The 23,614-nt window shown below is 41.2% G+C and overlaps 1 protein-coding gene across 1 annotated transcript; it reads left to right on the plus strand.

Annotated features, from left to right (window-relative positions):
- The first annotated feature begins 382 nt into the window (after nucleotides 1–382).
- Nucleotides 383–6,375, plus strand: LOC124280194. The gene is made up of 4 exons (XM_046716090.1): nucleotides 383–548; nucleotides 2,534–2,660; nucleotides 5,368–5,633; nucleotides 6,207–6,375. The coding sequence occupies exons 1-3, from the start codon at nucleotides 391–393 to the stop codon at nucleotides 5,554–5,556; spliced, it is 474 nt and encodes a 157-aa protein (XP_046572046.1). The 5' UTR covers nucleotides 383–390; the 3' UTR covers nucleotides 5,557–5,633; nucleotides 6,207–6,375.
- The last annotated feature ends 17,239 nt before the right edge of the window (nucleotides 6,376–23,614 follow it).

The following is a 23,614-nucleotide window of genomic DNA, read 5'->3' on the forward strand; positions in this document are numbered from 1 at the left end:
TTAATTTTTGACCTCAAGCCTTAACGTTTTGTGCCACTAAAATACGTAAACAAAACAACAAATTTCTTGCTTTATCTGGCTTGCGACTAATTATTAACATTACAATGTGTAAAAACATTTTGGGGAAATGCGGCACAGATTGTTGATTACTCTATGATCCTAAGCACCTTGACACTCACTTTCTCGCTCAAATTAGCTCCGATTTTTTCAGTTTTCACGGTCAACTCACCAAAACATTATAAATTATCTCAATGAAGTCACATAAATTATGTCTCTGTTATGTGTAATAACGCTTAATACCGAAAACAAACATAGGCCGTGATAACCACGTGAATCAAAACATAGCAATGAATGCTCCCCTGTTCTATTTTGACAACCACAATTCAGTTAATGTTGCACGACAGGGTTAGGAGCGACCGAAGCTTTTTGTCTTTACAGACAGGGTGGGCACAGATAGCGCCGTATTGGAAAGTTGCTGCCTTTTACATTTTATCACGTAATCAGAGAGCGAACAAAATCCGACACCCAAGCTATGGAGCTGAGAGCAGGTGCGTTCATTGCGAATCGTGTTCCTACTTGTTTACAGCAGATCGATGTAAGCGTTGCTTATTCAGTAGTTAATATTGATTGTTTTGTCATCGATTAACCCATCCACACGTATCTAGTTCATGATTTAATAAGAGATAAAATCATGTGGGGTTTGATATTTAGATATATTTCAAGGATATTTGCTAATATACACCGTATGCAGTGTCGGAGGATTGGTTAATTATAATGTATATGAGTGGCATGTGATCTATTTCACTGAAACAACAGAATGTCAGTGTCAGCTGTCTGCACGCGGGGCTTCCCGCCAATATCTGCCGACATATGTACCTTGTCAAGTACATTGATTGTACACTTCAGTTAATGCGATAGAAACTGAGGGATCCTTATGTTGTTAAAACGTTTATGTCAGATGAATGTGTGAGTGAGTTGGGTTTTACGCCTTCAACAATATCCCATTATCACGGAATAGACCATAGAAATCTTCACAAATTCTATCCATAAGGGGAATCAAATACGGGCCTTCGGCGTGACGATCGAACGTTTTTACCCCACTGACCTTATTACAAATGACTGACTGACTGAGGTTGGTTTTACGCCGCTTTTAGCAATATTCCAGCAACATTTTCACGGCGGGGACACCAGAAATGGGACGAGGACACACAGACGTTATGCATGCACACACATTGTACCCATGTGGGGATTCGAACCCCCTGATGGTCTTCGGCGTGACGAGCCAACAGCTTGGTTCTAAAACCACTTGGTCTTCAGTAACTTTTCAGTTTGCTTGTCGTAAGAGGCGACTAACGGGATCGGGTGGTCAGGCTCGCTGACCTGGTTGAACATGTCATCGTATCCCAACTGCGTAGATCGATGCTTATGCTATTGATCACGGGATTGTCTGGTCCAGACTCGATTATTTACTGATCGCCGCCGTTTAGTTGGAATATTGCTGAGCGTGGCGTTAAAAAACAAATATCAATCTTTGTTTTTATCAAAATTATATATATTCCGAGTCTAAGCGTTAATCTACAACCTTAATCTGCTGCCCGACAGATTGTGTATGCACTATAGATAATGGCGGTATCTCACCAGAAGATTGTTTCGAAAGTTTTAGTTTTATGGGGAAGTAGTTAGTTTTGTGGGGAAGGGTACACGTGTCCTCAATATCGAGTAGTCTGTTTATAAGAGGACGGGAGGTCAGACAGACGCGGTGTCTGCGTGCCTTCATGCCTGATCTCAAAAACATACGACAGAATACACACTACAGGGCAGAATGTCGACCACAGACGAAAACCAACAAAACACGTTCTTAGGTCACGAAGGGGTGCGAAAAATGAAGTGGATAAAGGAGGGCTTCCCGAACCAGTCTTAATGAACATGGAGGCTTTCTTACCACCATTTCGTGATTGATATTGCTGGAATATTGCTAAAAGCGGACTAAAACCACTGCTCATTCAATCAAGGGCCGTACAGTGTATCTTTGGTTTAAAACATGACCGTATAGAAAGGAAGTGTAAAGCCCATTTCTGGAGTCCCCCGTTGTGATATTGCTGAAATATTGCTAAAAGCGGACTAAAACCATACTCACTCACTCTTTGTACTTAAAAACCGTGACACCCAGGATATAAACTTTGTAGTTTGTTTTACGCCGCATTCAGCATTTTACTAGCTACACGACGGTATTTTAACATCCGGTAGTAAAGGGCTCAATAGGTGCTATGATCTTATGTTCGCATCCCAGATGCACGAAAGTATTATTCTTGTCTTGTCAGCAGAATACCGGTGCTCGTGGATTCCCCAGAGATTAACGTTCTCCCTCGTCAACAAATATAAAAGTACGAATGGATCTGTCTGTAAAATGTTTGTAAATACCTTTTTTCATGACATGTTAGGCTATTTTTTTACTATTTTGTTGTTTTGAATAATAATCAGACGTGGACGAAATTATTAACATATCTGAATTATTAAATGATTGATTTTCAAGATGGCCGATACGACTTCTACTTACGAGGCGAGCTGAGCGCATGTCTAACTCAGGCTGTTACGAGGTTGTCCTGACCCGACCCGCAGATCCCATCCAGCATCTGGCGCACTGCTTACTCAAGTACAGGGTAAACGAACGAACGAAAAAATGAAAGAACGAACGAATGTTTTGTTTGTTGTTTAATGCCGAACTCAGCAATATTCCAGCTATATGGCGTCGGTCTGTAAATAATCGAGTCTGGACCAGACAATCCAGTGTTCAACATCATGAGCATCGATCTACCTCAATTCGGGATACCGAATGAATGAATCTTTGTTTAAAACGTAGGTAAAATTAGCTAAACTTAGTTAAAATACACAGATCTGCGAAAGTAATAGAGAGAAGACTTAAAATGTCTTGCCTGTTGATTTTTCTCATTTGTATTCGGACAGCTCTACTAATAACTTAACTGAAGATATTTTAATTAAAAAAAGAGTGTCTATGCTCCTCAGTTGATATCACGTATATTCTATTTCTCTTCCTTAACATGAACAGTTGTTCACTCTGATAAATGTTAAAAAATGTGATTAAAAAAATTACGTAAGTGTGAAATTGCGAAAGAAGTATCGCTCAATCGAATGTGGTTTTACGTCACGTTTACAAAATTATTCCAGCTGTGTCTTAAAGGGTTGGCACGTGTTCCATTTTCAACTTGGGAATAATGAGCCCAGTTGTGGTGATAGTGTCGGAATATTAGTAAAAGCAGGACACGAGACTAAAGAAATGACAGATTAAACGAGGCGCTCATAGAATATAAAGTTCAACACGTTAGCCTTTCATATCTGCATTTTTATACAACACTTGTAGTTTCACAGGCGGATCCAGAGAGAGAGGGAGAGAGCGAGAGAGAGAGAGAGAGAGAGAGAGAGAGAGAGAGAGAGAGAGAGAGAGAGAGAGAGAGAGAGAGAGAGAGAGAGAGAGAGAGAGAGAGAGAGAGAGAGAGAGAGAGAGAGAGAGAGATCCGGAAGTAATTCTGCAAGGGCTGCTACGTTGAGAATAGTTGCCCTTTAAAGAGTCCCTAAAAGGCTTCCTCAATTCATACCAACAGGCAGACAGACAATCCTCTTTAACGGTAATTTTAGGAGACCAACTCCCATTCACATCCATTCTCGTGCGTTTTATGCAGCATATGCACACATCAAGCGCATTTGCATGCGGACCCGTAAAGATCTGATATTGCGCAACACATGCTTGTAGTAACATGTAATTAAAGGGATCGGGTTGTCAGTCTCGCTGACTTGGCAGGAATACTGTTCAGTGCGGTGTTAAGTAACAAACAAACAAACAAACACGTAAACAGGGAGCAAGTAGCTACTTTCACACGAGGATCACTCTCATGGGTAGCGCAACCAGGAAGTTTTTGAAATATTCAACAAACCTTGCTGACGCTCACGCCATGAATGATCTGCAAATTTCAACTACCGTAAATGTAACGGTAAAGGTATGAGTTCTCGAAAGAGTTAATTGTCTGTTTATATTCTTTTCGTTTGCTGAGTTCGCGATGACGTGACAATAGTGTGCAGCATATCTGAAAGTTTATTAAATGACCATTGAAACTCGGGTGAAAATGAAGTGTGCACCCCCCAACCCCTTTCTAAAGAGGCTGTATCCGCCCCTGAGGTTTAGTCGTCAACAAGTCGTTTAGTCATTAATTTGAGTCAATCGGACATCTACTGAACTGTCATCGCACGATCCGTCATGTTCCGAAGTGTCACCGTACGTACTAAAAAGTATCCGTACGTACTTAAATGTCTCTGTATTATGAAATGTCATTGGAATCTGCAAACATTTATGGAAACACTTGTTTCATTGTTAGTCGTTAAATAAGACGTATACCCCATGATCGGTCATGTAATGACGAGACACAGTACATACTGAAATGTTACGGTACATATTAAAGCGTCTCGTTACGTCCTGAAATGCCTTCGTACGTACTGAAGCGTCGCACTACATACTGAAATGTCTTCGTACGTACTGAAGCGTCTCGTTACGTCCTGAAATGTCTTCGTACGTACTGAAGCGTCTCACTACATTCTGAAATGTCTTCGTACGTACTGAAGCAACACGGTACATACTGTGTTGTCTTCGTACGTACTGAAGCGTCTCGTTACGTCCTGAAATGTCTTCGTACGTACTGAAGCGTCTCGTTACGTCCTGAAATGTCTTCGTACGTACTGAAGCGTCGCACTACATACTGAAATGTCTTCGTATGTACTGAAGCGTCTCATTACGTCCTGAAATGTCTTCGGACCGCCTCCGTGGTGTAGTGGTTAGAGCGTCCGCCCGGAGAGCGGAGGGTCGCGGGTTCGATCCCCGACCACGTCATACCAAAAGACGTTAAAATATGGTACTTGCTGGTCCCTGCCTGGCGCTCGGCATTAATGGGTACAACAAGGACTGGTCGGCTCGGAGTCAGTATAATGTGTCTGAGTGGGGTATCCATGCTTCACTGCGGCATGGTATCTCAGTGGGCTAGCACTATAAAACCAGCTTCAGTCTGGGCTAGTACAAGCAGCCGCACATACACACACACAAGCATGCACGTCGTCATATGAGCGAAATATTCTCAAGCACGACGTTAAATCCAATTTCACCACAGCTGAAATGTCTTCGTACGTACTGAAGCGTCTCATTACGTACTGAAAGGTCTTCGTACGTACTGAAGCGTCACGGTACATACTGTAATGTCTCTGTTAGTACTGAAATGTTACGGCACTTATTGAAACGTCGCGCTACGTACTGAAATGTCTCCGGCTTTAACATTGTGTAATCTTTTTTATAAATGTCCGTTGCAGAGGCTTCACCCGTTAGAGAAGGAACTCAGCCCTCGTGAGCACTTCCGGTCAGTGCTGCCCGGGCCAGAGGAGTTGGGCGAGGCGGAGGAGCCCGATTATTCACCAGCGAACAACGTCTTCGTTCATATGTCGTACATGGCGGTGCTCCACAGCATAGGAGATATATTTGACGATGATGACATCACGTGACGATGTTTTGTTCGGCCTTAGTGTCTACCTGTTCAGTACAATGCCCCTCAGGGAACAGAGCACCAAATGCACTATAGGTAACAATTCTTGAATGCGTCGTCTAAAATAGGGCACAGGGAACAAGGGTTGATTGGTTGTGGCAGCACTCAGCAGTATTCCAGTTATATGACGGCAATCTGTAAACAATCGAGTCTGGAGCAGACAATCCAGTGATCAACATCATGAGCATCGTTCTACGCAATTGGGATACAATGACATGTGTCCACCATGAGCCTGATTATGTCCCGTGTTCCCGTGAGATCTGGGTAACAATAGATCTTCAGTAAGCAATGCTTGTCATAAGAGACGACTAACGCGGATCCGGTGGACGGGCTCGCTGTCTTGGTTGACACATATCATCGTATCCCAACTGCGTAGATCGGTGCTCATGCTGTTGATCACTGGATTGTCTGGTCCAGACTCGATTATGTACAGATTGCCGCCATATAGCTGGAATTGCTGAGTGCTGAGTGCAACTCACTCACTCTGACAAACATACACTACAAGACATCAATATATATTTTCCAAACAACTGTGAATTAGGAACTTTATCAGTTTCAAATGTATGGATGTACTCATAAACACTCATCGCATTCTGTTTGTTCTCACAGCAACAAGTAAACAGTCCCGACACAAAAAGGATGGAGTGACCGGGTTAAATCTACATGAAGCGGATGTAAAATATACTCGTGTGATCTGTCATGATGTGAGACGTTTTGGTGATTGCTTCACGTCCAATGTGTAAACTTCACGTGGTTGTGAATAAAACGTCAAAATAGAGACATTTCCAGCGTCATATTTGTTATTATGTTAGTTATAATTATGGATAAATAAATAAATTGTAAATATACACATAAGCCTGAACAAAGCACACCCACTTTGTGTAGGATAAGTACGAAAATACTTCATGTTGCTTTGAAAACCAAATTCCTCGTATTAAACTGGGAACTAACACGTTTTACTGTTTATTACAAAAAGCAAAACTGAAATTGAAATTTGGTAACAATTTACTTGCAATTTGAGGCGAAGGCGAAATTGGGTTTAACGTCGTGATTGAGAATATTTCGCTCATATGACGACGTGCATGCGTGTGTATGTGTATGTGCGGCTGCTTGTACTAGCCCAGGCTGAAGCTGGTTTTATAGGGCTAGCCCACTGAGTTACCATGCCGCAGTGAAGCAAGAATACCCCACTCAGACACATTGTACTGACTCCGAGCCGACCAGTCCTTGTACCCATAAATGCCGAGCGCAAGGCAGGGACCAACAAGTACCACATTTTAACGTCTTTTGGTATGACGCGGTCGGGGATCGAAGCAGTTTGAGAGGAATACACAATAACGTGAATATCAGCAATACCGGAAAGTATGGTCACCATGATTACGCGAGCAATCTGACTGTCACACACTTCTCAGATAATGACTGTTGTGAGTGTTAGAACCACCACTGGTGACAACATCAGCACCATGTGTAGTCTCCCTTCGCACAGATAACATCTTCCAGTATCCTCATCCTGACAATCAAACGTCGTATTCTCAGCAACGGAATCGTCTCCCACGAGATCCGTGAAGATCTAGGTTAGAATTGGTCTTCAGCAACCCATGCTTGTCGTAAACGGCGACTAACGGATCGGGTTGTCAGACTCGCTAACTTGGTTGACACATGTCATTGTATCCCATTTGTGTAGATCGATGCTCATGATGTTGATCACTGGATTGCTTGTCCAGATTCGTTTATTTACAGACCGCCGCCATATAGCTGGAATATTGCTGAGTGCGGCGTTATAGAACCAACCATCCAAACCCACGTTATCACTGAGACAAAACCAAGGGTTTAGCCTCAACCCTCCTAGTAAAATGCCTTTTTACGACGTCTCCTTACACGACAACAGGCGACGGTAACGTGTAGAAAATGGCGACTTTCTTTAGACCAATGAAAACTTGACCAGTCCTCAAGTTACGGTTTTCTCGGAACCTGCACCACGCCAGACGTTCCACTAGAAATGGGCTTCACACATTGTACCCATGTAGGGAATCGAACCTGGGTCTTCGGCGTGACGAACGAACGCTTTAACCGCTAGGCTACCCCACCGACCCCTGAAAATAGTGAGAGTCTATTTGACTAATGCTTAGTCTCTGAGTACATATATGATTTTCATAGAAACGAATAATTCCTTTTAGAAAAAGACCCAGTGAGAGAGGAGATTCAGAACCCGAACCTGAGAAAGTCTTTAATTGCCGTATTTATTGCTTTAACATTGCAGGAAGGGCTAGGTGGAAGGGGAAATAATGTGGTTCATGGACTGGGAGACAGATTATGAGCCCATGTGTGACCTATCATTACATTTTATTTCTATAATTTGTTTTTGTTTTCTGCAAAATATTTTAATTTCAGAGAATAGATGTGTGTCTATCCGGCACTTCGTATTTTCATTTGTCAATAGTTGTCTGACGAATCACTGAGCTTGTGACGTCATAAATTAATTCCAGGAAATTTTCAGTGTTCATATTCCGTTTGTGAGAAATGAAATTGGCTTTTCCGACAGTATTGAAAAATATACATTATATTTTAAAGAGGTTATGTGTGCTTTGGGGCTCACTAAATATACAATGTTTGTTCCTTATCCAGGATACTCATCACCGAAAAAACGCTCAATTAATGTGACTAACAGCAGCTTCCTTGTTTGAATCAAAGGCGCCGCCGCTTTATATTTGTTTTGTAAACACAACACGCTAGCTATCACTGTAGACATCTATTCTCTGAAATTAAAATTGTTTGCAGAAATACACAACAAATTATACAACTAAAATATTTTAATAGGTCACACGTACAGTCTGTAGCTGGGCTCTTAATCTGTCTCACCTGAACCCCATTATTTTCCCTTCCGCACAGCCCTTCCTGCAATAAATGAAGCAATTCTTGACATATCAGGTTCAGGTTCTGAATTTCACTGGGGCTCCTGTACAAGCCAACTTGGTGAATTATTCGTTTCAATTAGAGTTATATGTATAAATTCAGAGTGAGTGAGTGAATTTAGTTTACGCCGTTTCTAGCAATATAACAGCAATGTCATGGCGAGGGACACCAGTAATGGGTTCACACATTGAACCCATGTGGGGAATCGAACCCGGGTCTTTGGCGTGACGAGCGAACGCTTTAACCACTAGGCTGCCCCACCGCCCCTATATAGTCAGAGACTAAGCATTAGTCTAACAGACTCTCACTATTTTCAGGGTGCGGGGAGGTAGCGTTGTGGTTAAAGCGTTCACTCGTCAAGCAGGGTTCGAAATTAACGTTGTTCCCTTGACCCGAAGCCGACTGAAAAACACGCGGAACCACAGCTTTGGTTTTCTGCAGATCCTTAAGGCTAACAGATTTTTATTCCCCAATAACTAAGAGTATATTTTCCATATCAACTTATAGGGTCTACACATTCTGATCAGGACCCACAACGTTTTATGGTTCTGGGTCCTTAGGGCCTGCAGCTTTTCAGGGTTAAGGGCAAATTCTGTCGTCAAGCCAAAGACCTCGGTTAATTTCGAATATTTCTCACTCACTCACTTCTGTAGCCTGGCAGTTGATCATCAGTTACGATGACATGTAACCAAGGGCAACACTGCTGCTTCAACGTTTAAATCCTGAATTTAAATATTCAGATGTGATGGAATAGGTATGGCTGTAAGCAAATATCGCTCCGTCTATCCCGACAAGGGTGACACAGTCTCCGTACTGGCTGACACTGCTGAGGGATGACAGAAATCTCATCTCAAACACGGGGTAACCTCCAGGGTTGGAGAGGACATGCCCCTAGTGGCCGTGGAGAGTCTGGGTGGCAGGAAAGACATTCTGTAGTCTTAACCTATACAGCACAAATATCAGTAGGTTAAACGTTGCTACTAAACTGGCGTTCAAAAGAAAGTACACACCTTGTGCTTTCGGATAATATCGGTGGTGGTTTGGCAGCATGAACACACCATTCGTAACTTGTAAGGCATAAGTTTCTTAGAAAATATTACCCCCGAAACCAGGTGGGTACTCTTTTCTGTACGTCAGTTTATGTAGTAGTGAATTTAGTTTTGCAGTTTTCTTGGGGCCCAGAAATGGGCTTCACACATTGTACCCATGTGGGGAATCAAACCCGAGACTTCGGCGTGACGAGCGAACGCTTTCACCACTAATCTAACCCACCGCCCTAACTTGATGTAGTAGGTAACTTAGTGTGTACATGATTGAAAAAATATTGTTTTACGCCTTTAGCAATTCTGCAGCAATATAACGACAGGGTGAACAAGAAACAGGCTTCAAACTCGGTACCTGTGTGAGAAAATCTACTACGCTTTTCTACCCCACCAAGCTGGTATGCAGTCATTTACTGATACAGGATTTTGGTGAATGAGTGATTATGCTTTTACACCGGTTATAGCAATATTCTCAGCAATATCGTGGCGGGGGACACCAGAAATGGACTTCACACATTGTACGTAGGTGGGGAATCTACCTTCGACGTAACAAGCAAACGCTTTTACCACTAGGCCAATATGTATTGGTTAAAGCACGAGGTTGGAATTGTTAGTTAGAGCACGATGAGCGAAGGGACAAGAGTTATGATCAGTCTAATACGGCTACAGCTGTACGATTGGGACAAACTTATTACCAGCTGGATGCTGTAACTTTTGACCAACATCAAAAGATAAACACATACACTAATCCTTACAAATATACAACAAGCAACATTTCAACATTCCACACGACTATTAAAAAATTCCATAACAAAACAGAGAACGACCCGAGAGTGGACTACTGCAAGGTCGGTATATGGGAGCACCTTTCTTACACATCGCATACCGCCACATTCCACAGCATAGTCTGCTGATAGGGGCAGCGATGAGTGTGGTATTCGGCCAGGTCACTGCTGCTTTCACTTACTGGACAAAGTAACACCTGTCTGTAAAGAAGACTCACACCTGTGCGTTAGGTTCGACAGGTAAGTCGCGCTAACGTCACAAGAGCCGTGTCATCCTCAAATATCTTATACATAGATTGACACAGATGAATCGGCAAGAGTTGGGATGCTTTAAGGTCGCCTCAGGGTTTAATGATTGGCTTAGGTGTCTAAACATGGTGTTTTTAATGTAGATTGTTTACCGACATCAACTGGACTGACTTGACCTTGGTCAGTCGGGTCAGTGTGATGCCTATTTAATGTGTTTCCAGACTCGCGAGTTGGTTTGTTTTAAAGTTGCTTTGAACATTATTTCAATTAAACCACACCGTTTCGCCTTGATGTTAGAGAACAGACCGAAGTAAAGCGGGTCCTATGTGAAACCAACGAGTGCTCTTATGTAGCATCGGTGGTGGGTAGCCTATTGGTTAAAACGTTCGCTCGTCACGCTGAAGAACCGGGTACAGTGGGTACAATGTGTGAAGCCCATTTCTGGAGTCCCCCGCCGTGATATTGCGGCGTGAAACTGAACTCACTGTTGAGAGACACAATGCCCACCTCTCCCTGCTCCCGATGCTTCATTGTGAGAGAGGGGCGGTGGGGTAACCTAGTGGTTAAAGCGTTCGCTCGTCACGCCGAAGACCCGGGTTCGATTCCCCACTTTGGCACAGTGTGTGAAGCCCATTTCTGGTGTCCCCCGTCGTGATATTGCTGGAATATTGCTAAAAGCGGCGTAAAACCATACTCACTCAAAACTAGAAACATAACCCGTGGTAACCCTATATTCAATCTAACGATAATAGAGTTCTGGTGTGCCTAAGGGAAGCAACTCTCAACAGCGGCTCACGGCATATTATGATTAGACAACTGGCCAGCAGTGCTGAACAGCAACATTATTTCAAATTGCTTCAGTTTATTCAAGCATATTAACGACATCCTGTTTGTGAACACACCATCTTATATATATTTAAACTTTGAAACCATGTCAGGCGATATCGTCTGAAGACACGTTTGGAAACCTTTCGGACAGAGACAGTTTACATCGCATTCATCCCGTTATACGAAGAACCTGTACTCGGTTATTTCAAGTAGCAGCGAGTGAGTGAGTGAGTGAGTGAGTGAATGAGTGCAATGACTGTGAGTGAGTGAGTGAGTGAGGTTATATGACGCTTTGAGCAATAGCATACATAGAGACTCCAGAAATGGTATTGGCAAATTGTACCCACGTGGGGAATCGAACCCGGGCGTTCGGCGTGACGAGCGAACGCTTTAACCACTAGGCTATCCTTTCGAGTAGCAGTGAAACAGGGTAATAAAATATCTCATCCTGACAAGGACATGCATTTGGAAAAACAATTCGAGTTGTTACTTTCAGACTGAATCTGTCCATCAATGTACCCAACCCGCTTTCATGTCATGTTGGTGCTGTAAACATGGTGTACAGAATATTAAGAGTGGTTTAATTGGATGTGAGGTGTATTTGTCGAGTTAATGTATTCTTGACTTTAAATAACGGTTGACACAGTGCACGTCGGGTCTCCGCAGTACTAGAGTGGATAGAGTTAAGCTTTCTTCAAAGAAGTTTCTCGTTCACAAACACGAGTTCGAGTGCAGGAACATGTCATACATATAAACAATAACCAGTCCTTTTTTGCTATTACTTGGCGGTGTTCAAGGTCAGTTCAAGGTGGTTTCCAGTGCCGAATGTCTGTCACGGTTAGAAACGGGGATCGGGTGGCCGGTTTTGTATTATTGTCCCATGAGTGAGTATGATTTTACGCCGCTTTTAGCACTGTTCGGTCGGAATCACGGCGAGGGACGCCAGAAATGGGTTCCACACAATGTTGGAATCGAACTCGGGACTTCGTCGTGGCGAGCGAACGCCTTAAGCCCTAGGTTACCCCACCACTATGAAACAATTGGCCAAGACAGCCACGTTTATACTGTTTGGAAACATCACCGTTCTATTTCAGCACGAGTGAGTGAGTGACGTTTTAGTACTTAGCAATATTCCAGCAATATTACGGCAGGCGACTCCAGAAATGGGCTTCACACATTGTACCCATATGGGAATTCGATCCCGTGTCTTCGGCGTGACGATCGAACGCATTAACCACTAAGCTACCCGAACGCCCCCATTCCATTACGAAGGCCCGGGACTTTGATCACTCGATGATATGTTTGGTTTGTTACAGATATATTATTCGGCTTGAAAATATCTTAATGCTTGGTTAAGCACATTTACTCTGTTATCCACAACATGTTAATGCACCGAAGCACCGTGAAGATCCGGGGTAGAACTGATTGTTACTAAGCCATGTTTGTCGTGAGTGAGTACTGTTTTACACTGCATTTAGCAATATTCCAGCAATACATCAAAAATGAACTTCATATCGTGTATCCACGTTAGGAATCAAACTCAGGTGTTTGTCGCGACGAGCGCTCTAACAACTTGCCTACCGTCCCGTATCCTTAGAGGTGAGTAACGGGATTGGGAGGTCAGTCTCGGTGACTTTGTTGATTCACGTCATCGAATCCAAATTGCGTAGATCGATAATCAATCACTGGCTTGTATGGTCCAGCCACGATAATTCACAGACCAACGTCATATAGTAGCAATACACCCGAGTGCACAGCTGCACCTGAAAATGGCTGTCCATATTGACAAAGAGCTTATAGGAGGGGCTTGTTTCGTACAGGATGTTGTGTAGACAGCCACTGTCCATCCTTAAAGCTTCAATTGAATATAGTTCCTCATCGTCGTTTGGTTGACCTGTATGTCTGAAGACTGCACGATTGTGAGGTCCGTATGTACGTTGCATATGCAGTAACTGCTCTTCATGTGAAGTCATCAAGCAACTCGCAAGTCATAAGAATTAAAATCATTACAAGTACACCTGCATTCTGCATGCACATCACACGTTCGCTTGACTTGAAGCTGTCAACTGCCTCATATTGAGAGCGCAGGGACTTAAAATCAACACCCCTGTGTTTGCCTGTTAGAGAAATAGTATGACTAGTTTTAACTGTAAGGTGAATACTCAAGTCTGGACCAGACATTCCAATTATCAACATCATGAGCATCGATTAATTGGGATGCGATGACATGCGTCAACCAAATCAGCGAGTCTGACCACCCGATCCAGTTAGTCGCTTTTACAGGCCAGGGTTGCTGAAGACCAATTATAACCCGGAACTTCGTGGGTTTGTTATATTTATAACTCAACTGGACTTTTGGAATTACTGATTGTTACGTACACTACCGACAATACTACCGACGTTTTTGAATGCTGATCAATAATAAGTAAACCACATGGCGGCTGACAGAAGACAAATACGTACGGGCGAGGATCCGGGCAAATAATTCAGATATCTTCATCGTTCCTCCACATTTCGGAAGTGTGTTCTAAACGCCCTGGTCTTGGATCGTGCCTAAAGGTCAGCGCGTGGCTGCTCGTGAGGACACCTCCCTATCGGTTGATATTTACTTTAAGCGTTATACAGGGGCCTGGTTTAGTGTTGAATCCGACACAGTTGTCAAAACTGATATTACAACGATATGTTGACATCAAACGTCAGAATCACTTAAAGTCGTGAACAGATATAGCGTTTTAACAATATAACGTACGCCAATGTGTTCATCAGTCTGCCCGGGGCATAAAATCAGATTTTAAAGGCTATTAAAAGTTTTAAAAATATTTTTGATATTTCAAACAATGAAACACGTCATACTTTGCCGCCAGGCCCCGTGCGGATATATAGGATGGGAAGCCCTGGCAGGGCTATCGGCTAAACATAGATTTGTTGCATAGATTTGGGGAAGGATCCGTCCTTACGTATCATTGAATGGAAGCACATGCCGTCAGAAGAGAATCTGACTAATGTCTTGAAAGGAATGTACCAGGTAATGATAATGGTCTAGAAGCCAGACCCCCAAATTTGAAAATGTGGTGCAGTTCTGGCGACCAAACGGGATGTGTTTTTTCACAATCAGGAATGATTTAGCTTTGATTTAAAGCCGGTTGTCATCAACTACCGTGACTACCGTGCAGGGGCCCTTTTAAGGTGCAACATGTCATGTCAGTTATTGCAATATTTTAACCGATAACTGGATGGTTTAATTTAATAACTCTGGTTTGGATTGACCGATTTTCATCAAAATAGTAGGTTTGGAATGCTCAGATCATGATTTAAAATTGTGGACAATAATATTACATATATGCTCATCAGCAAAGATTTTTGGTAAGGTCAAAAGTCAATTTTAATAGAAAGGGCATTTGATGAGAAAATATGAGTTGAACGTTACAAATTAAAGGTAATTGTTTCCAAAATTATGTTTTTCTAATTCATCTATATCATTTGAAGATCATATATAACTTTGGTTGGCACTGTATGCAGGAAAAAAAATTACCAAGAAAACACAATTTAGTACTTTGTATTTGGATCAGCAAAATATTATATAATGTCTGTTCAACAGTAACAGCTCCATGCTTTACATAGTCAACGATACCAAATATGTCGAAGATACTGTTGGACTGTCATTAAAATCACACAACATAACAGAAAGCTCTTAATTGTATAATTTTATTATTCCAGATGTCTTTCTCAGCTCATCAAAGAATGATGAGTTGAGTCATCATAACACAAAATACTTCCTTCATATCAATTCGTGTCTATTGTTCCTAATAGTCCTAGTGTATTCCTAGTTGACATGTTAGTCAATGTCAACAATGTCAAGATCACGGGAACATGTTTCAAGTCCACATCCACATGCTTAAGTACACAACAGGTTCAACCTCTTTGACACCTTCCTGAGTTCCTGTACATTGACTTTTACATGCACAGTTATGAAGTTGAAGAAGGTCTACGGAAACGATTTAGTCTTAACTTATTTGCAAATTTAAGGTAATTTTACCAAAATTATGTTTTTACAATTCAGCTATATCATTTGAAGATCATACATACCTTTGGTTGGCACTGCATGCATGAAAAACAACAATTCAGCTGATGTCAGAAGGAGATATGTTTTGATAAGTGTCAATATTGTTTATATTTGTGTCACTTTACGCTCCAGCTGCACTGACATGCCGTGAAACCCTTAAAGCTGATGGATAATAATATGAAATCCTAATGGAAGGTTTACAAGTGACATTATGGTGTGCCATTTTTCTGGTTTACAATGTGAAATATTACGACTTTTTACACCGGCAATCATTAATATATTGTTAAAGATATGACACACTGATCAGAAAGGCGTCATGGTATCTTACCACCAAATGTACACACCCTTCATATACCTCTGAAATACACAGTATTTCCAATTCATTCCTTTTGATTGTAATAGATGATGTAATTCCCGAGTCTTTTCTAAGTTTACTTGGGTTCGAAATATGAATATTTCCTTAGGTGGGGAAACATTTCAATTGTAAATTGGTAAATTTTCAAAAGTTTTCATGGCTTAAAAGCTGGTGATGGTTTCCACTAGATCACCAGCTTAATCACTTCGTTTCAACCCATTGTCAGTTCTTCAGACAAATGTAAGTGGGAAAAAAAGGCTACAGGCTACAGACAGATGTTATGGACTTAAATGTTGTCATTCACATTGAGGTTTGATAGTTGTTTAGGCTATGCAATATGTTATTACTCCGACCTGGTTTATTGGGTGTTAACTGACAACAATATTACAGTTTGCAACATGTTTCGCATCCATGCATTATACAATTCTTTCAGGTAAGCATGTTTTCAAATGTATTGATTTAGTATTTCAAGCAACGCTGCAGGTTATCTGGAGGTCGTGGACGTATCAACGTATTAACGCCTTGAACAGATAGACCTGTGAAGGTCCGGGTTAGTATGAACCTTCAGTAATAACCCATGCTTGTCGGAAGAGGCGACTAACGGAATCGGGTGGTCAGGCTCGCTGGCTTGGTTGACACATGTCATCGGTTCCCAACTGCGCAGATCGATGCTCATACTGTTGATCACTGGATTGTCTGGTCCAGACTCGATTATTTACAGACGCCGCCATATAGCTGGAATATTACTGAGTGCGGCGGAAAACTAAACTCACTCACTCACTTGAACAGATACCTCCCATCTTTCCTCTATTTCCACTACCCCATGTATAATTGGAGAAAATAATCATGCTGATTAAAAGATCGCACAAGCAATCATACATACAATGTACTTGGATTAACCTTAAGTTTTCATATTCCATAAAATCAAGCAGATATTCAATATCATAAATACACAACGTTTCTCGGCTACTAAGAAGCAGCCCAGAAATGTTGTGTTGTAAATAATAAAGAAGTTGTAAATCCATACCATACGTTGTTACTTTTCTTTCCAACTTCAAAATGCCCATCAAGCATCTACATGTTGATCAGTTTACAGTGCAAACAATATGAAAAGTTACCCATGATTAAATGTAGTGATTAGGATGTAGTTGTGTGGCATTTCACCAATAAGCGTGCGCACGCACGCACGCACACACAATCAAGTCACCAGGAAAAAACGGGAGCTCATGGTACAAACAAAAGGTAGGTCACTTAGTTCGCTACTCGCTGTTAGTGAGAAAATAATCAATTAATCCTGCTTAGGTGGATTTCATCTTGAATAGCCCCAGCCCATACAAATGCAACAAAATAACAAATAAACAAACACATGCACAAAACCCATTGCATAAAAAGGCTACACAGCGTGCAAGTTTAATATTGGATCTAACAACAGTTGTTTAATGTGGGAGAAATTCAGAAATATAGATATGGTCTTGAAAAAACACCAAGCATATCCGGAGCATGTTTGGATCCATAATTACAGGATCCTGGCACGTTATACAAAGCGTAAGCCTCTGAAAATAGGAAATCTTTATGGCAATATATAACTCGTATATACTGAATTAGCCCCAGTGAGCTCGGAGATTCAGAACCATTTGGGGTCTAGACTGGCTTCATTTTGGACTATTGCATTACAGAAGGGGTTGGGCCGAAAGTTTGGAGTATGAGACTACTGGCATGTGTAAGGTCCCAGCGATACAGAGCGAATGTGGTTCTTACATGGAGGGAAACGCATTTAAAAACCTAATCTCCTAGTAATATCAGCATTCATATTTCGGAAAATTAATATATAGATCTGAGCAATCAGAAGATGTCCTTCATTTGAAACACACTCTGCTGATCACAGCTGGTGGCTTCATAATATCTGTTGTTGGAACAATGCAGCTGACTACAGCTGACTTGGTAATGTTAATCTAGGTGAGGTCTGTCAATATGTTAGAGCTTACGTTGTGCTGTCGTCGCTCATCAGCTGATGAAGATAATGATTCACGTGAGCCAATTCCATGATGCAATAACTATTGTCGCTCTCATTCACTCTCTGCTTGAAGGACAACGTAGTCATGCGAGATACTGAAATCGGAAAATGAACGACAGGTGGTCTTTTAGTATCCATCCAGACGACGTCACCCACTATTGTCAATATGTATAGACGATTCAAGGTTTTATGCGCAAAATATAATTCTAAAGCATCTGTCTACGTATATACCAACTTCTGTGCGTGTATTGAATAGCTGATAGTAATCAAATGCAACTTGACAATTGGCTCTCTGAGGTACGACGTATGCAGAGACCAGAAACGATATTGGTGACATACATTCTGTTGTCAATAATAGCATTTGGAATGATCTACAATAGATATCATGAGACTGACTATGCATTTATTCATTAACCATTATCACAGCGAACTAATGTGATCGGTTGGTCGTTCTCATTTACTTGTTTGATGCATGCCATCGTATCCCACTTGTGAAGATCGATGCTCATAGAGTCATGACCATGCTATGTGTAACTGTTTTGTGTATATCATGACATATTACTAACACCGAGGTATGCATATTTTTATGAACGTTATAGTAGAAGCAAGATGTTTATATGAATATTGTCTAGAATTTCTTTGAGTTGTCCATAAACGTAGGCACTTAATGTTTTGTATATAAAGAAGTACGTTTCTGTCGTAATAGATCTTCATCAAATATACCTCTGTTCCTCTGTGATAAAGTTGCAAATAAGTTAAGACTTAATTGTTTCCGTGGACCTTCTTCAAGATATCTGTGCATGTAAACGTCAATGTACAGGAAGGTGTAGCTGCAAGAGGTTGAACCTGTTGTGTACTTCAGCATGTGGATGTGGACTTGAAACATGTTCCCGTGATCTTGACAATGTTGATATTGACTAACATGTCAACCAAAATTTCCTTCGGGATAATAAAATTATTATCTTATCTTATCTTAACTGGGAATATACTATGACTATTAAAAACAATAAACACGAACTGATATGAAGGCAATGTTGTTTGCGTTATGATGACATGACTGTTTGTATATTTGGTAGTAAGATACCATAACGCCTTTCTCATCAGTGTGTCATATATTTTACAATGTATTAATAATTGCCGGTGTAAAAGAAATCAAGAAAACCAAAGTCGTAATATTTCAAATTGTAAACAGAAAAATGGCACACCATAATGTCACTTGTAAACCTTCCATTAGGATGTCATACTATTATCCATCAGCTTTAAGGGTTTCACGGCATGTCAGTGCAGCTGGAGCGTGAAGTGACACAAATATAAACAATATTGACACTTATCAAACATATCTCCTTCTGACATCAGCTGAATTGTTGTTTCTGCCAGAATGTCAGTACACGCAAATTTATATGATAGTTCAACAGTATCTTCGACATATTTAGTATTGTTGATACTTTGTAAAGCATGGAGATGAAATTCTCTTATATGTTGCTGATCTAAATACAAAGTACCAACCTTTGTTTCCTTATAATGGTTTTTCATGCATAAAGTGCCAACCAAACGTATATATGATCTTCAAATGATATATTCAAATCAGAAAAACATAATTTTTGAAAGAAAAATGCCTTTAATTTGTAAAGTTCAACTCATATTTTCTCATCAAATGCCCTTTCTATCAAAATTTACCTTTGACCTTACCAAAATATTTTTGCGATGATCATATATGTTATTTTATTGTCTACAATTTTAAATCATGATCTGAGCATTCCCAAACTACTATTTTGATGAAAATCAGTCAATCCAAACCAGAGTTATTAAATTAAACCATCCAGTTATCGGTTAAAATATTGCAATAACTGACATGACGTGTTGCACCTTAAAAGGGCCCCTGCACGGTAGTCACGCACGGTAGTTGATGACAACCGGCTTTAAATCAAAGCCAAATCATTCCTGATTGTGAAAAAACACATCCCGTTTGGTCGCCAGAACTGCACCACATTTTCACCATTTTGGGGGTCTGGCTTCTAGACCATAAGCTTATTACCACTTTATATATGTATTAATTCCATAACATAAATGTTCCAAAGTGGGTGAGTGTTGAAAGAAGGTGAACGTTTAGTTTAAAATATGCACTGAGTCTGTAATAGAGATCAGTAAAACCAACAAACTCCTTTCCCCATCCATAAGAAATCGCTGCTATAAGCAGAGTCGATTGTACAATTCCGACTATATTATGAGGGGGCGGTGGAGTAGCCCAGTGGTTAAAGCGTTCGCTCGTCACGCGGATGACCCGGGTTCGATTCCACACATGGGTACTAGGGCTGTAACGATGCATCAAACTATCGATGGATTGCAATTGTTGAGTCTCCGATAGCAATTAACCGATGGTAGAAACGAAAAATTATCGATGCATCGATAGTATGTGTGGCTATGGATAGTTTAGTAACTGACTTCCGTTGATAAATGCGCAAAATACAGGATGTACCAGATTCGTTCACTTTGATTTAGAGTTATTCGCCCCTGTTACCTCTTAAACAAACTTGATTTGGGTTTCAAGTTTCTTGTCAGTTATTAAATGAGATTGAAACTACTTCAGCTTGTTTTTATTTCATATAAACTATACATTCACAGGAAAATGACTTCAAATGAGACAATTCAAGGAGAACAAAAGCCTATTGAAATTGCATGCGTGAAGTCCCCCGCCGAAGTGTTCCCCGCCACGATATTGCTGGATAAAGCTAAAAACGGCGTAAAACTAAACTCACTCACTATATTATGAGTTTATGAATCACTATCAGAACAGTGATAATACCAGGTGTTCGCCAAGGTGAACGCATCCTACCCACCATTTACAACCACCATAAACATAAGCAAAAACTAGTCACCTACAAATTATCAGTTATCAGGAAAGTATGGTACAAGTCAAAATAGGGAATTGCATAGAACATCATTTGTTATCATTTATGCTTAAACATTTGGAAATTTCTACCATAAAACATTTTGAAAGCTTTCCTGACACCTTGGATGTTGTAACCTTGATGGAACATCGTCATATGAATCGTACGACGCTAATAAAAGTCTTGGTGAAAGGAGTATGCTTGAATGTATCTGATAAGTTGTGAAATGTAAACACCAAAGGCCGGAGCTGTTAGAATATTCCTCGACATGAAAGGAAAGTTGCCTACTGGAAAGTAGAAATCATCCCTTTTGTCATGCAGCCTTGGGAGAGTTTGTTTTTGTCTCACTGAACTACATGTACTGTTATTGCTGCTCATGTCTATTTGTACACCGTTATGTCAACACAGGTCTTGTTTACAGAGCCAGAAACAGCTTCTATGTCACGTACGACAACGTATATTTATTCATGTTTAATTGTGGCCGTTTTGCCAGCCTCCCTCGCCAGACGTAGCCTCTGTAGGGTGACAGAGCTAGCTTTATCCCGAAAACTTGAACGCTGTCATCACTGTAGTTCTCATTTGTTTGGAGAGACAAATATGGTTTTGGCGCAATTTTAACAATGTCACATCAGAGGCTCAATCACAAGGAAGGCTTCTGGTAGAGCCTCCGATGGCTCTTCCAGCATCCGCACTCCTTTCTCTGTCCCGAGTGATCATTTTGGATGTGGGATAACATGGAGCTCCCGGGATACAGATGTCCCATTGATAGGGAAAATACACCCTCTTTACACATCTTTCAGTTTATTATGTTGAAAGAAGGCGTATGCTTTCTGAGATGAATGTTGTGGTGACTGAAGGTAAGTGTGCTGTGACTGAAGGTGAATGTTTGTGTTGTGACTGGAGGTGAATGTTTGTGTTGTGACTGGAGGTGAATGTTTGTGTTGTGACTGGAGGTGAATGTTTGTGTTGTGACTGGAGGTGAATGTTTGTGTTGTGACTGGAGGTGAATGTTTGTGTTGTGGTTAGAGATGAATGTTTGTGTTGTGACTAGAGGTGAATGTTTGTGTTGTGACTGGAGGTGAATGTTTGTGTTGTGACTGGAGGTGAATGTTTGTGTTGTGACTGGAGGTGAATGTTTGTGTTGTGACTGGAGGTGAATGTTTGAGTTGTGACTGAAGGTGAATGTGGAGGTGAATGTTTGTTGTGACTGGAGGTGAATGTTTGTTTGTGTTGTGACTGAAGGTGAATGTTTGTGTTGTGACTGGAGGTGAATGTTTTGTTGTGACTGGAGGTGAATGTTTGTGTTGTGACTGGAGGTGAATGTTTGTGTTGTGACTGGAGGTGAATGTTTGTGTTGTGACTGGAGGTGAATGTTTGTGTTGTGACTGAGGTGAATGTTTGTGTTGTGACTGGAGGTGAATGTTTGTGTTGTGACTGGAGGTGAATGTTTGTGTTGTGACTGAAGGTGAATGTTTATGTTGTGACTGGAGGTGAATGTTTGTGTTGTGACTGGAGGTGAATGTTTGTGTTGTGACTAGAGGTGAATGTTTGTGCTGTGACTGGAGGTGAATGTTTGTGTTGTGACTGGAGGTGAATGTTTGTGTTGTGACTAGAGGTGAATGTTTGTGTTGTGACTAGAGGTGAATGTTTGTGTTGTGACTGGAGGTGAATGTTTGTGCTGTGACTGGAGGTGAATGTTTGTGTTGTGACTGGAGGTGAATGTTTGTGTTGTGACTGGAGGTGAGTGTTTGTGCTGTTGTGACTGGAGGTGAATGTTTGTGTTGTGACTGAGGTGAGTGTTTGTGTTGTGACTAGAGGTGAATGTTTTGAGCTGTGACTGGAGGTGAATGTTTGTGTTGTGACTAGAGGTGAATGTTTGAGTTGTGACTAGAGGTGAATGTTTGTGTTGTTCCTGGAGGTGAATGTTTGTGTTGTGACTGGAGGTGAATGTTTGTGTTGTGACTGGAGGTGAATGTTTGTGTTGTGACTGGAGGTGAATGTTTGTGTTGTGACTGGAGGTGAATGTTTGTGTTGTGACTGGAGGTGAATGTTTGTGTTGTGACTGAAGGTGAATGTTTGTGTTGTGACTGGAGGTGAAACTATTGTCAAATACTTGCGAAAATAATGTTGCAAAGTCGATAATTCGATACCAGATAGTACCTGAGTATGCTTAGATTATAATAAATTAATAGTGATAATATATACATAAATGTAAGTATAAACTGCTTAGATGTTAGAAATATTGAAGACTGTCGCACTAATACCCTTCCCTGGAAGCGCTTCTTGAACACCCGTGAAGATCTGGGTTAGAATTGATCTTCAGTAGCCCATGCTTGTCCAAACGTGCAATAAACTTGGACAAAGTACTGTCCCAGTCCACCCAGCTGTGAATGGGTACCTCGTATGGATGGGAAAGCCGCAATAACTCTCTGCGCCTTGTGGCAGGAAGAGTTGTATACTCCCCAGGGAGTTGAGATTGATAATAATATGTGCCGTTGAGATTGACATCCAATGATCGAGGGAAAAAATACCAGCGCCTTGAGCATGCACTAGTGCGTGGATATGTGCGCTATATAAATATCCAGTAATGTATGTAGCGATAAATAAGCAACGATATGCTGTCAACAAAGTCTCTAAGTCTACTGCTTACCTGAGTGTTTTCTAACAAAGAAAACCCGGAGTTTCAAATTAAACTATTTGCTTGAAATATGAACCACACATCCGTTGTGTGGACATGCCTATAGTGACAGGTTTTGACTGGGAGATGATCGGTTGTCGTTTTTATATCTATAGCGGGCATGCAAAGAACAAAAGTTGTTTTGCTGATTGACAGCAGATGAAAACACTATCGAGACGTCACTCAAAGAAATTGCAAACCA

This window comes from Haliotis rubra, unplaced genomic scaffold, assembly GCF_003918875.1.
Source record: "Haliotis rubra isolate DU_JTF1 unplaced genomic scaffold, ASM391887v1 Scf262, whole genome shotgun sequence".
NCBI classification, from domain to species: domain Eukaryota; kingdom Metazoa; phylum Mollusca; class Gastropoda; order Lepetellida; family Haliotidae; genus Haliotis; species Haliotis rubra.